Source organism: Colius striatus, chromosome 9, assembly GCF_028858725.1.
Source record: "Colius striatus isolate bColStr4 chromosome 9, bColStr4.1.hap1, whole genome shotgun sequence".
Lineage (NCBI taxonomy): Eukaryota > Metazoa > Chordata > Aves > Coliiformes > Coliidae > Colius > Colius striatus.
Genome location: NC_084767.1, coordinates 23,310,597 through 23,325,661, shown reverse-complemented (window position 1 = coordinate 23,325,661; position 15,065 = coordinate 23,310,597). Strand labels below are relative to the sequence as shown.

The following is a 15,065-nucleotide window of genomic DNA, read 5'->3' as shown; positions in this document are numbered from 1 at the left end:
ACCATCTGACACAAGGAGAGGAAATAGATATTCCTAAGCAAACATTCATGTTGCAAATACAGTATAAAGACTGAACGTATTTTAGAGGACCTGCAAGCCTCAGAATATGAACCAGGAACGAGATGCTAATCTCTCCTCTGCACATCTTGCCTAAAGCAGGTTTAGGTCAGGGGCAGAGATACAATAAAGTTCTCCTTGAGTTAATACAGTTTGCTAACTTATCCCCCATTACACAGATTTATCTTTGCATTTGCCTCCTTTGCACCGTGTGCTGAACATGCCCTGTGGAAAGATTAAGCATGACAAGTTATTTGAATACACAGGACAACGAACTAGAAAGAAATGCTAGTCTCCAATGTAGGATGCCACTGTATCCCAAGGCAAACTAACTTCATGGCTCCTGCTGAGTAGATCTACAGTCTAGATGTATAAAGAACATCTCTAATTCTTCTGGCATACTGTTTTCACTGGACAGCATCAGATCTGTTGAGAAGACATGGTTCTTACATGGTGTCACCATGAATTGCTACAAACTGGGTATAAGATGCTATGAGCATTACTACTTCTAGCCATCAACTGTATACAAAACAGAGAGGTGAGGAATATTACAAAAGGCAGCTAGTTACAGGGATTCATTTCAGGTAGCTAGTTCTTAGCCACTGCATGAGGGAAAAAGAAAATGGATGGTCCTTTTGAAGACAAACTGTACAGCTGTGGAATGGTTTCAGGGTAGTATCTCCTGGTTCGATTCCAGGTCATGTGTTGGTCGGTCTGTCTGTCACTTTTGATGCTGGATAGATAAGAAGACATTTTAAGAATAGTTACCAACTGTGGTATGCTGGTTATAGTGAATCCATCAAGACTATCTCAAGCAATAATGATTTGCAGAAAAAATAACACTTGGAGTACCACTTAAAGAATACATCTTGGATAAGCAAGCTACACCATGATCAAGTACATTGTGTGACAAACACTATTTTATATCCTTGGTCAAAATTATATGCATGGTAAATTCACTTTAATTACACAGAGGGGGTCAGAGCTCCATCCTGATTTAATGATCAGCATTGTCTTCTAATTGCAAAAAACCCTCATTTAACAGTATTTTGCTTTGAAAAAGAGCCCTGAGATCTCAAGGCACTTGGAAAATAACAAATATATGCTTTATTGAAACATTCCCTATTAAGATATTTACCTTGCATTTCAAGATAGGCAAAGTAAGATAGAAAAGAAGAACTGACTCTTCAAAGAAATGCACAGAGCCAGACAGAAAGCCACGTCTCTTGTCTCTACTCTTGTACTTTAACCTTCAGTCTGTATAACCTGTGGATAACTTCAAGCATCAAACCCACTCACTGGTAATTGAGAAGAGGTTGAAAAACTCTCTGCTGCCAGTGCATAGGACTTCAGATATAAGCCCCAATATCAATGTGTAGGAAAAAAGATACTTTACCTATTAACATTTTCCAATTAAAGCTGAGTAACGGCTGTGTACCAAATAGGCAGTTAACTGCATCTTGCTAGGAAGGAAAAAGCTAAAGCTTTCCTGGTATGTCTACCATGTGCACCAACATCAGAAAGGAAAAGAAATGATGGAAACAACAGCAAAGATACTCTTAATCAAAGGTAAACCCAAATATTTTCCAATTGTAGAAACTTACAGCCGAAAACTGAAGCTCTTAACATAAAGCTGCCTTTTACAGGTGTCAAATGATGTAATTGTCATTGACAAACTTTTAATTTTATTTTTAATTTTAATCAAGCATTCTTTCTAGCTCTTACTAGCTCTTCTGAGGGTTTAGGTAAGTCAGGGCCCTTCTATTGCTCTCAAAATCCATGCATCGGAAAAGCCATTTGCCTAGAGGGACTCGTAAACTGGATACTCCTCACCGGCTTGGACCATGGGTGGCATGCACCACTGCTAATTAAGGGATGATATCACTGTAACAAATGAAGGGTCCAAAGACTTGAAAGGAGATGCTCTTCCACCTGCAGGAAGGCCAAGACTCTGTGTTTCAGCTGTCCTCCAACAATCAGCAGGTTGTGAAGGAGCTGCATATCTGATTTAACACAGAGGCTTCTTTCACTCCTTGAACTGTATGTGCTGTGAAGAAGCTTTGAAGTGTTGGATTCCATAGGTAACGTATACACAACATCCCCATACCCCACGCTCTGTGATCTGGGCTGGAAAGAAACTGAGCCTACAAACAGACATGCTTGATGAGACAACTGCTCTCATGTTAATTGGAACAGAAACTTCAGTAAGTTGGAGCAGAAATAAAAGCATCATGTGTGCTTCCTGCACACACTTTATCCAGATCCTGGTAAAATAAAGCAGTGTCCTTCTAGATGTAACTTAAACAAGAAATGTAATTATTACAAAAGCATCTATTTGAACTTCCAAAGTATGGACGTAAAAAGAAGAAATTCTGAAATCAGAAATTACCCCAATGATAGCTATACAGTAACTTTCTACTTTCTCAACTTTCTCAACTTTAAAATATTAGTAAACTTTCTATAAATTTTGAATTTCTATTACTATTATTATGTATTTAGATTATTAAAATTTAGGTTTAAAAAATAAGAAAAACAGATGTCTAGTGATGTGATAAGTTTATTCATTTCCCTCCTTAAGTCTTACTTCCAAGGTTCTTAATATGGAGGGCACTGGGCTTAGGGAATTTTCAAAACACATTATTTGAATCAGAAGAGTTGATAACAGCATCACATTTTGCTCTTGCAGAACTATGTTCTACCTGTATGTTTCCCTGAGAATGTGTGTCTCAACTTGTATGATTTTCTGTAAACATGACTTTATTTTTCAAAGTTCATAAACTTCTGTAGGATATTGTGTTAATCCAGCTCATGTACTTACTTCCTTGCAATTATAATCTATCAAGATAAAACACCCTTGAATGCATACAGGCATTCTCCCATCAGATACAGCTCTTCTGCTAGTGCCAGAAGATCCATCCTTCTGCTAAACACAGTCGATGTGTTAATGTCTCATCTGCTATACGAGCAGTTTTAGGACCACAAGTCACGTTTATTTCTGATACACCGGGAAAAACAATCAGAGCTGATCCTTTATCTCAAACTATCTGGTGACTGATCTGCCAAGAAACATTGTGCAAAGCTCATTCTTTACGATTAGAACAATCTTGAACTACGAACACACACACACACACACACACACAAAATCTTGCAGAGATTAAACTCTTTCTACAAATGAAATTAGAGAATAGCCTCCCTGATGAAAAATTGTCTTCGTACAGGGGTGCAATCATATTCAATATTAACCCTTCCATTTTGACAGATACTGATAGAGAAACACAGAATAGAATACATTTTACAGACTTAGAAGTGTCATACCTGTCTAATGTCAGACATCTGAGCTAGAGGACCAGCTTGCAGTTGAAGTTAGACATGGAGACAGCGGTGGAGATTTTTAAATAGACATGTATTTTAAAACACAACTTCAAGATAAAAGTGCCCCGTTTCTAGTGGTATCAGTGCCAGGTATCCACTTTCCTTACTTGCAAAGTATTGATTTGGGGCAGTGGTTAAATACCATGAGAGGTGAATTAAATCCCATGAGAGGTGGATTGCAACACACCCTGAATCTGAAAGGTCAGCGATGGGGAACATTTCCCAAGATAGGAGCTGGAAGACCCAAAAAAGAGATCAGTCACAGCCTCTCTTGTGTCAGGCTATAGTTTATGCTCCATAATAAAAATTAAGTGCTTGGGTTTGAGGTTTTTTCTTTTTTCTTTCTTTTGAGCAGGGATAAACAGATAGGGTGTAACAACCAAGCAGCTCCAGACAGAAAAAAACCCTGATTTCATAAATATTTACAAGTAATATTTAAAAGCATACAAATGGTGGATGTCAGGAGGTTGGGGCATCCTTTTTTTCTATTGTATTTAGTGACAGGACAAGGGTAATGGGATGAGGCTGGAACACAAAAAGATCCACTTAAACATAAGAAAAAACTATTTCACTGTTCAGGTGAGGGAGCCCTGGCACAGGCTGCCCAGGGAGGGTGTGGAGTCTCTTTCTCTGGAGGTCTTCAAAACCTGTCTGGACCCGTTCCTGTGTAACCTGATCTAGGTGGACCTGCTTTGGCAGTGGGGTTGCACTAGATGATCTATAGAGGTCCCTTCCAACCTCTAGCAGTCTATGATTCTATGATATATTGTACAGTGCAAGACAATCAAGTTGGATTAATCAACATCGATAATCAGAAAAAACAAATCTTTTTTCCTCCCTGTAAAAAGGAACATGCCCTATGCTTCACTATTTCAATTTAAATTTTAAGCAAAACTATAAGCAAAATATGCATTTAAGCATCCATAACTAAACATGAGTAAAAAACAAAGCCTTATAGTTCCACTCAAAAAGTTAATTTAGCTACATAAAGAATTTACTGACAGACATTTGGTACTTCAGGCTGTGAGAGTGATTAAGTTGAACACGAGGCTGCCAATACCAAATTATCTGAAGATGAAAACTCACATTTCTTGCCACTTTGGAACCAATCACAGGATTTAATTGCTGAATCCAGTAACTCATAAAATTTTAGTGTGGGGGGGAAACAGAAGGAAGAGGATCTTAAACAGGAAAAACAAATAGGTTTCCAGAGAACTGTGAATTGAAAAAATCCATATAATACAGCTCAGGATTTAAACAGCAGGACTAGATAAATACAGAAGTACTTGACTGAAACTCAGAAAAGTTGTGTAGAAATGCCCACATACCCATTAACTTCCTTAAACCAACATAAGGACACAGCTCAGTTTAAGTCACAAGGTTTTATTTCCCCCTTTCCCATCACAGACACAGAAACTGAAGACCCACTTTTGTATCTTTTAGAATCATAGAAGCATAGAATGGTACGATTGGGAGGGAGCTTTAGAGATCATCTAGTCCAATTCCCCTGCAGAAGCAGGTCAACCTTGATCAGGTTGCATAGGAACATGTCCAGGTGGGTCTTGAAGACCTCCAAGGAAGGAGACTCCACACCCTCCTTGGGCAGCCTGTGCCAGGGCTCCCTCACCTGAACAGTGAAATAGTTTTTCTTATATTTAAATGGAACTTTTTGTGTTCCAGCTTCATCCCATTACCCCTTGTCCTGTTGCTAGCTACTATAGAAAAAAGGGATGTCCCAACCTCCTGACACCCACCCTTTAGATATTTATAAATGTTAATAAGATCACCCCTCAGTCTCCTCTTCTCCAGACTAAACAGCCCCAGTTCCTGCAGCCTTTCCTCATAAGAAAGATGCTCAAGTCCCTTGATCATCTTGGTGGCCCTGTGCTGGACTCTCTCCAGAAGTTTTCTGTCCCTCTTGCGCAGGGGAGCCCAGAACTGGACACAGGACTCCAGATGAGGCCTCACCAGGGCAGAGTAGAGGGGGAGCAGAACCTCCCTTGACCTGCTTCCCACACTCTTCTTGATGCATCCCAGGATGCCATTGGCCTTCTTGGCCACGAGGGCACATTGCTGGCTCATGTTTAGTTTATTATCAATCAAGACTCCTAGGTCTCTCTCTGCAGAGCTGCTCTCCAGCAGGTCACCCCCAGCCTATACTGGTGCAGGGGGTTGTTCCTCCCGAAGTGCAGGACTCTGTACTTGTCCTTGTTGAACCTCATGAGCCGGTTGAGATCCCGCTGAATGGCAGCACAGCCTTCTGGGGAATCAGCCAGTCCTCCCAGTTTGGTGTCATCAGCCAACTTGCTGAGGGTACACTCTGTCCCCTCATCCAGGTTGCTGATCAAGATGTTGAACAAGACTGGCCCCAGAACCCATCCCTGTGGAACTCCACTGGCCACAGGCCTCCAACTCGATTCTGTGTCATTGATCACCACCCTCTGGGCTCTGTCATTCAGCCAGCTCTCGATCCACCTCACTGTCACTCATCCAAGCCACACTGCCTGAGCTTTCTGATGAGGATGTTATGAGAGACAGTGTCAAAAGCCTTGCTGAAGTCAAGGTAGATGACATCCACTGCTCTCCCCTCATCTACCCAGCTGGTTATGCACTCATAGAAGGCTATCAGGTTGGTCACACAGGATCTCCCCTTGGTGAAGCCATGTTGACTCCCCCTGATAACAATCTTTTCCTTCATATGTTTAGTGATGACATTCAGAATGAGTTGTTCCATCACTTTTCCAGGGATGGAGGTGAGGCTGACCAGCCTGTAGTTTCCTGGGTCGTCCTTCCTGCCCTTTTTGAAGACCAGAGTGACATTGGCCTTTCTCCAGTCCTCAGGCACCTCACCTGTCCTCCATGATTGTTCAAAAATGATGGAGAGAGGCTTAGCAATCACATCAGCCAGCTCCCTCAGCACTCTAGGATGCATCCCATCAGGACCCATTGACTTATCAGCCTTAAGCTTGCTCAACAAGTCTTTAACCTCTTCCACTCAGGGCAAGTCTTCTGCTGTCCAGGCCATCCTCCTATCCTTGTTGGACTGGGCTTCCCGAGGGCTGGCCTTGGCTGCAAAGACTGAAGCAAAGAAGGCATTCAATAGTTCAGCCTTCTCTACATCCTTGGTCACCAGGGCACCCTCAGTGTTTAGCAGTGGGCCCACATTCCCCCTCATCTTCCTTCTGCTGCTGATGTACTTGAAAAATGCCTTATTACTGTCCTTAACATCCCTGGCTAAATTTAATTCTAGAAGGGCTCTAGCCTTCCTAGTTGCACCCCTGCATGCCCTGGCAATGTTCCTGTACTCTTCCCAAGAAGCCAGACCGTTTCCACCACTCATAGGTGGCTGCATTCTGCTTGAATTGTCCCAGCAGATTCTTGCTCATCCATGGAGGCCTCCTATCTCCTTTTTGTCCTTTCTTGTGTGTTGGGACACACTGATCCTGGGCTTGGAGGAAATGGTGCTTGAAGATTGACCAGCTCTCTTGGGCACTTCTACAGACCTCCTCCTCTTTTCTCCTCCTCTTCTATCTCACTGAGTTTGGGGTCCACATAGTTGCTTCTCTCTCTCTTCCCTCTTCTTGCACCACCACCAGCCAAAAAAGAAGGGACAGAAGAAGAAAGAAACAGGAAGGACCCTCCTCTTCTGGCTTCTTCTTAAAAAGTGATCATGGAGGTGTCTAATTGGCTCAGCCCCAGAAGTGGGTCTGGCTCAGAGTCTGGGAAGGTTTTGAGCAACTTCTTACAGGAGCCATCTTTACAGCCCCTTCTCCCTTACCAGAAAAGGCCGTCATGTCAAACTCATAACCTGAATGACCTGGTGAAAGAGGTACTGAGAGCAGTAAGCAAGCCCGCAGCCTTGAAAGCCGTGCTGCACAAAGGCAGCAGATTGCAGAAGTTTTGCTACTTGATTACTTTTTAAAGCATGGCATATCAGGCAGTATTACAGGAACATACATAATACTCTTCATCTACATGACAAAACAAGTTTTCCCCATCATTTTGGCAACAAACACATACCCAGAGAACATAAAAGTGCCTATATTTTGTGAACCTGGTAGAAACCTCCCCAAGAAAGGCAGTCTTAAAGTATCCCATTCTATGGAGACTTTTACAAAATGAAATGGGTGAGCATTGGGTGCTACTGCTTTTGGTTGCTAACACATTCCTAAAAAAAAAAGCCCCACAAGCAGAAAGTGTCATTTAACTTAACACTCTGAAACTCTTTTCAGAGAACTCATGCTGACAACATTTTGGATAAGAAAGCTCAGTGAAAAGACAAATGGGAAACTTCATATTTGCTCTCTCCATCATAGAATCATAGAATGGTAGGGCTGGAAGGGACCTTTGCCTTCAAACTTAGGTATGGCACAGGCAACATGATGCTTTCCTGACCTCAATGCTCAAGATGTCAGACAATGATTTCCTTGCTGACCTCCTCTTTCTAGTTGAACACTGAAATGACATGACTTCCTCCAGCTTTAGAAAGTTCTACAAGCCACTATGAAAAATCACCACTTCTAGGGTCTTATGTAAGTATCAGACAGCCTTTGGTATCCTCCTTTTCATCATGCTTCAATGGAAAAATGATGAATGACATAACTATGAGAATAATATAGCAGAACATCTAGCTGCAAATGTCTTGTTTCCATGAGAGCATCAATGTCACTGTCTCATGTACATTATGGTGAGGATCCAGGAGATACAGAATGCTCAGAGAAAATAAACTTTGCACAAGTGAAAACTGGTGAAACGATAGTCTAAATGAGGTGGTGCTGGCAGATTGCTTGGACAATTTAACAAATTTCACTAATTGTGAAAATACCATAAGGATATTCCTGTCTTCTCAAGAAAGAGGAGAAGTCACATATTTTGCTTTGAAACCAAGGAGGAAGTTTGAAACCAATTTAAAACTGCATATCCCACTGTATAAATTAAAATCAATCTGCAGGATAGTTCTTGCCATGCATTATTAGACACAAGGAAGGTGCCACATCAATTCTGAGAAAATATCAGTTTCCTATTCCCTTTCTTGCCTGAACAAAGGCACAGACACTACACCGGTGGGAGTCCAGCTATCTAGGACACTGTTGTACAGGATTTTTTAATATTTCTGGTTGACCGGCTACTTCAGGTAAGAGCTTGTCAAGGATGTCAATGGAATTTTAACACTGGAAGGTTTTGGAGTATGCAACCTCATGCTGAAAGGGGATTATTTTCCAGAAATTGCTGAAAAGTATAACCTAAGTTTCCTCAAGGTATGCTAGGCTGTTTAGAAAGCAAAGGCAATAATAAGTTGTTAGCAGAGTTTACCCTGCTGAAGTGACAGTTTCCCTCTGGGACTATTTGCCAGAAGCAATTTGTCTGTTGATCACAAAAGGGCATGAAAAGTACATGAAGGTTCTCTTTTCCTGCCTATTCTTAAAGACGATGTAAACTACTTGCACATATACTGTCCTACATATCGAAAATGTTACAATATTAACTATTAGGAACTGCAGGAAATCTCAGACCAGCTCTAAAGCAGCTAGGAAAAAAAATTTTATATTTGTTTTCCAGTAATGACTTCCTTCTTTAAAAAGATCTTCCAACCTAAATCATTTAGATACACAAGAAATTCTGTAAATCTTTTTGAAATTATAGAATTTATCTTAGTCAAGAACTTGCCTATTGAATTCCGATTCTAAATGAATTTCTCCACTTTTGAAATGAAAGTCAGAAACATGTTGAACTAACTGCACATTCCAAGTGCTTACAATTGGACAAGTATGACAAGTTGTAGGGTTTGCATTAATATAAACACTCCAATGTCCTTACATACCCCATAGCATGGCCCAAACTCAATTTTACATTAATAAATCCTAACACCAAACTGCTAGAAACTCAAAAGACACCAGGTATTACAACTTACATAAATTACAGCCAAGATCAAATGGCCCGTACAAGCAGTTGTACAGTGATGAAGCATAAGTGGATGATATTTAAACAGATATTTGATTTATTGCAAAATTTTATATTCATGACAATTTACAAGTCCAGAGGAAAGAAATCCCTGTCCCATGTAAACTCCTGTTTGCAGCACTGTTTCAGAAGAGGTTTAACTTTAAGGAAAAATTCTTCCCTCTGTTAGTCTCAGGACAGTCTTAGAAGCCAAGCTATAAAACTTGAGATCTAAAATGAGAATGAAGCTACTTCTTCATCCCCAGGTAGGAAATAACATCTTCGGTCTTCCATGGGTTAAGCGACATGAACCTAATTTTTACAATACATCTGGCAGGAGTTTCTTTCATCAAAAAACAGTATGAAGCTGTTTTTTTGTCTAAGATGTCTAAACTCTAACGCGTGCTAAGTTTGAGAATATATCTCTGAAGTTCTTTAGAGATGTACAAGTTGCAAAGACTGTAGGACAGATAGTACCAGCTCTTACTAGTTAATATGAATCTCTTTTCCTTTGGAAAAAATAGCATTTGGTACTCAAGTTTGGGATGCCTTACAATAGTACTCCTGGCCAGCTTTCTCTCAGTTCCTCAGGATAGCCCCACTTTTCCTAGCTGAGAAAATTCGCAGAAGAAAATCAATGTAAAAAATAAAGTAAGAGCCAAATTGGAAGAAGAGGAATCACGCAGACGTACATTCTTGAACCAAAATTCAACAACCGAACAGGCCACAAACAGCTCCCCTGAGATCAGACAACCCAGCAGCAAGCAACTATAGAGAATTCTGGGTGAAGGAAAAGAAAATCATCAAGGAAAACATTTATCAAAATAAAGAAAAATGTGGGCTTCCAATGTGATCCAGGAAAACCTTTCGGCCAATAGTTGCAGGAACAGTAATTATTCTGAATCTATCAATAAAGCTAAGCAGTTCCTTCACTGATCACAAACACCAATTTCTTTCATGGAGGATTATAAGTTTATGTTCATGGTCTCTCTACCACCATTAGGGTGATAAACAGTTTAAACTACATCAGGATCTGACATGTAGATTAATTCTGGGTCCATAAAGAATCTAACACAAGAGGTTCCCAGACAGGGATTTACTGTCCCCAGTTTTTATTCTCTCTTGCTGCTAAAATTACTTCTGTCAAGTACTTACAGGAGTAAGAAAAAAAAAAAACCCTAAAAAGAATTAATTTTTCATGGGCTGCTATAAGAGTCTTTTAAAATTTCTGAGTTTTTAGGGCCAAATATGTTACTACATTTAAAATTATGCTGAACAGCAGGTGGTATTTAGCTAAATAGTGAGCCAGTTGTGCGATCTGCTCACTATCAAGCAGATAGCAATTTGAAACACTGAACTAAGCTGTCTAGATTTTCTCCAAGGGCAGTCACAGGCTTCATGTTACCAGTGCCAAATTATATTAGACATTTAATTTTAAACCTCAGGTACTTAAATGTAAAACCTTACAACAGTAATAGTCATAAAGCAGTGGGGCATTCCATTTCAGAGAATGGATTTTTCTATTTTCCCTCTTTAATTTAACCAGCACCTCCTGTTTTGTGGCTCTGCCCACTACAAAGTAATTTATCTAATTAGGAGATGTTCACAGCTGCTTGAAAGACAGAAGCCCCAGGAAACCAAATGTCTGGTTCAGAAGACTTTGAAAAGTTCTCCAGAGTCACACAAAGTATTAATTTAATGTGGAAAAAAAGAGGTGCAGAGAAAAATTGAATCCCAATATGTTATTTTGTCTACAATAAAACCATGTGACAATAAGCAGGCATATTCTCCAGTACGTTGGCATTTGAATTCCAAAAGATGCTTTGCTTCTCACTATACCTGCTGCTTTCACAGTATTATCTTTTTATGACTAAAATTCAAAAATCTTTTAATGGAGAAAAAACCCCCTGAAATTAAAAAGGGTTTTTCATGCATCAACTTGCCAGCATAAAGGACATGTCTATGAGCTTACTGAAAGATGATACATTGACAGCAATGAATTATTCTTGAGGTTTTGTAGTAGTTTTATTGCAGTACTTCTGTTTCTGCTGACCTTTAGCTGCCTAAAACTTGCTATTAGTCCATTTTTCCCCACATACTTAAAAAACCCCACAAGTTTTCATTGCTGTTTGTTTGTTTTGGTTTTTTTTTCTTCTTAAATTAGAACCTCTACAAGAAATGAATCAAGTCAGGCGTATTCAGAAGCAACCACCAGACAGCTGCACTTTTAAAATAAATATTTCATAGATAATGCTAGCTGTCATCTCTTTTGATCCAGAAGTAATCACATATGAATGTCAAGACAGAAAAAGGTACTATACATACTTGGATACAGAGCTTGGTAGAAGAAAAACGTTCCCTTCTCCAGGAATTTTAAACTAGATGAAATTCAGCATCACGAGCAAAAGACAAGTCCAGCAAATATCTCCAAAACAGAAACAGCACTGCAAAGTTGCAGCCTCAGTTGTCACATCTGCATCAAGAAACATGGGGACAGCATCTGCTCACCTGGCTGTAGGTATGTCTGGTGTCAAGGACACTTGCCTTCCTCCCTAGTGCAAACATACAATATTCTCCAACTTTTCTTTGAGCAGCTATAGTAGAAAAGAAGGGTGCAAAAAGCCAAAACTTTGGTAGAACCCTTTAAAAGGAAAGTAGAGTTAAGATTAAAATGACAAAGCAGCTCAGGAAAAAGAGAAATACATGGCCTTAACTGTGAAACCAGTTCAGTCTAATGGAATCCACGTAGGGTAAAGATGATTGCCCTAAAAGATTAACCAGTTTCCAAAGGTTTGGGTGAGTTCAGTGGACACAAAAGAACAGCACTGAAGCTTTTTATCATGCTGCTTAGCAGGATCTCTGTCTGTCAATGATGCTGAAAGAAAAGGTGCTTGCTTTAGAAAATTCTTGGTCAAAATCTGTACCATTTGGATGCAAATACAGAAATTCTTGTGCTTTTAGCAACTACAAACTTGAGAGCTAATGACACTCTGAGCCAAGGTGACCATGATTATAAACCCTCTGTTCTTGTAAGGTGTCATTGAAAAACTGTTCAAAGCTGCTTAAAAAAACAGATACAGTATTAGGGCTACACTCGATCCGAACATTACACATACACATATATATATGCACAGATATAGAAAAATATATATATATGTATGTATATGTGACGTGAAATACTTTTTCTACTCCTATGATTTTCACTATTTTAGAGATAGCCATCAGACACAGCTTTCCTCCCCTATTCTCCTGTCCTATTCACATTTCCCTCCCTGTTGTTCATGTTCTCCATTGTCTTTCCTGTTCATTCTTCTCTTTCACATACATATCTCCTTTTCCCGTATATCCCATGTTCCTGGACATGTCTGGTTCACTGGTACGAACCATCTTGACAGCACAGCACCACAGAATGCCCTGAATCCCAGCCCACCTGTCACGGGTACTCCAAAGATGCTCTCATGTGCATAGGCAGCAGCTTGGCTACAGGTGAGTGAACAACATTATATCTCTGTTCTTCCCTGGCATTCCGCTGAGGCCCGCCTGATGCACTAGTTTGTTACCAAATACCACGCATACCCTTTAAAAACAACAATCCATGTCTCACTGTTGCAATCTAAGCATTGCAAAACACCATCTGGAATAGTGTTTGCTCCTTTTTATACTGTTAAATGCTCCACACAGAAAACACTGTGACTATGACAGTACTGTGCATAGATTAAAGAAAGAGCACAGTTGAGAAAGGATATGCTGATGAGAAGATCTGGAGGGTAGTTTGATGCTAATACCTACCACACAGAGTAAGGGAAGTAAGAATATCAAGTCAAAAATCTAAATTATGTACCTAAAATTAAAATTAAGCAGTATCATAATTACATTAGCTCTCCTGCTGAAAAAACTAATGTACTGATCTGTTCTTTTATCTAATTTCTCCCTTTTCTCTCAGATGCAAAAAGTTTGGCTTCCAGCAGAGCATCTGGGTGAGACATCATCAGGTTTTGGTGGTTTTTTTTTTCTTTTTAAGAAAGCAAATCACCAAATTCCCTTTTCACCCCAAAGCAGACAATCCCCAAAGCTCCAGGTTTCTTACCACTGCTAATGCCAGAGTTTGCAATGACTGTTGCCTCACTCCACTGATCTGCACTGGAGACTGAGTAAGAGCGCTGATGCATACCGTCCGGACGACTGTTGAAGGACACTAGACTGATCCCACTTGCCATCTGAGACACAGATGTGCTAGTAGTCACGTTCCCTAGATATAAATGGAAAATAAATTGTGTCAATAGAGAAGACAAAATTAATTTGCATGAAGATGGATAGGTGCATCTTAACAGAGTAGAAAAATAGGTTACTTAACCAACACAAAAACCAGTGCAGGCCTTCCTGAAACTCTGAAGACAATGGTCCTGTGAGCAGCTTGGAGCAACGCAGATTTCAGCAGCCCACTGAAATCCAGCTAGAAACTTCTGACAAAAGAGCCTATGTTTTTATGATTTCACCTCATTCTGTTAATTTGTCTTCTGGAAAACACAGTCTTCCACAACCCTGCTACCAGTCACATTTTGTCTCCACTTTTTACAGGTAGAGAACGAAAGGCAGTCTGATTTGTTCCTGAAAACCACTGTTTACATGAGTAACTGAGATGAGGCAACTAAGCTAACTCAAAGAGTTTAAAACAATCTACCTCTAAATAATATATCACATGTGCATGCCTCCCAAGTGAACCCAAGAACATAATGATGGAGAGCAAATAACTACTAGCATTGCAAGACCAAGCAAAAAATTTTTTGGATTCTTAATCTTCAAACAATATTGTGACACAAAGCGCACAAGAGAGGTTTATTGGACTCACTGTAAATATTCCCATGTCTCATCTCACAACAACACAATACATCCATCACAACTCTAACTGAAGGCTTACTACACAAAAGATGAGACACAAAGGATAGCTACATCCAATAAACACTAGAAACAATTTTAGTATTTTCATGATCCTTGAGGTCTAGGACAATAAAATGCTGGGAGGTGTACGTGAGGAGGAGCAACAGGGACAGGTTTCTCACCAGAAAACAAGAGAAGTTTGCTCCAGAAGTGTGCTCAAATTTTAGAGTAAAAACAATTAAAATATTTCCAGAAACTCACATTTCTGATGATCTTACAACTTGATATGTGACAGTCTGCTCCACGGTTTTAGTTTCTGAGCAGATTTTATGTCATTCCTAGCACAGGAGTTGCATATGATAAAGATACAAAGATTTTATAATGGTAATTTAATTCCCTGTGGCAGGCTCTCAAAAGATACTTTACAGGTCTTCTGCAGATTTAAGGATACTCTTTAAAAACACATGTAAAGGGAAAGAAACACAGAGTTTTATAAAATACCCTAATACTTTGCATTTCCATCGCACCTTCTACCGACGAGTTTAGAAAAATTAATGAATTCATTTTCAATGCTCCTGTGAGGTTGTTAATTATCTGCTATCATTTCCCCCATTTTTCAGAGGTTAAATGACCCAGGGCCACAAAGGAAGATTGTGGCAGACTTGAAAATAAAACTCAGATCTCCCGACTCCCAGTTCTATCATTATGTCTTTTCCCAGAGCAGCCTTTGGGAAGACAGTGGAGCTTAGTGAACTACTTTGTGTTTATTAGAGTTGGTGTAATTGTCCCTTTCTCTCCTCCCCTTTCCCAAGACTAAA

At 39.9% G+C, this 15,065-nt stretch overlaps 1 protein-coding gene across 6 annotated transcripts in view; it reads right to left on the bottom strand.

The window, feature by feature from the left end:
• The window catches only part of AGAP1 (ArfGAP with GTPase domain, ankyrin repeat and PH domain 1), a 402,183-nt gene that overhangs the window by 102,900 nt on the left and 284,218 nt on the right, over positions 1–15,065 (bottom strand). For 4 of the 6 annotated variants that reach the window (XM_062003066.1, XM_062003065.1, XM_062003063.1 and 1 more), the window contains one exon: positions 13,457–13,618. The exons of the other annotated variants lie outside the window; for them this stretch is intronic. In XM_062003066.1, coding sequence (XP_061859050.1) covers positions 13,457–13,618 — 162 coding nt within the window. The remainder of the gene's footprint in view (positions 1–13,456; positions 13,619–15,065) is intronic. 6 annotated transcript variants of the gene reach the window in all.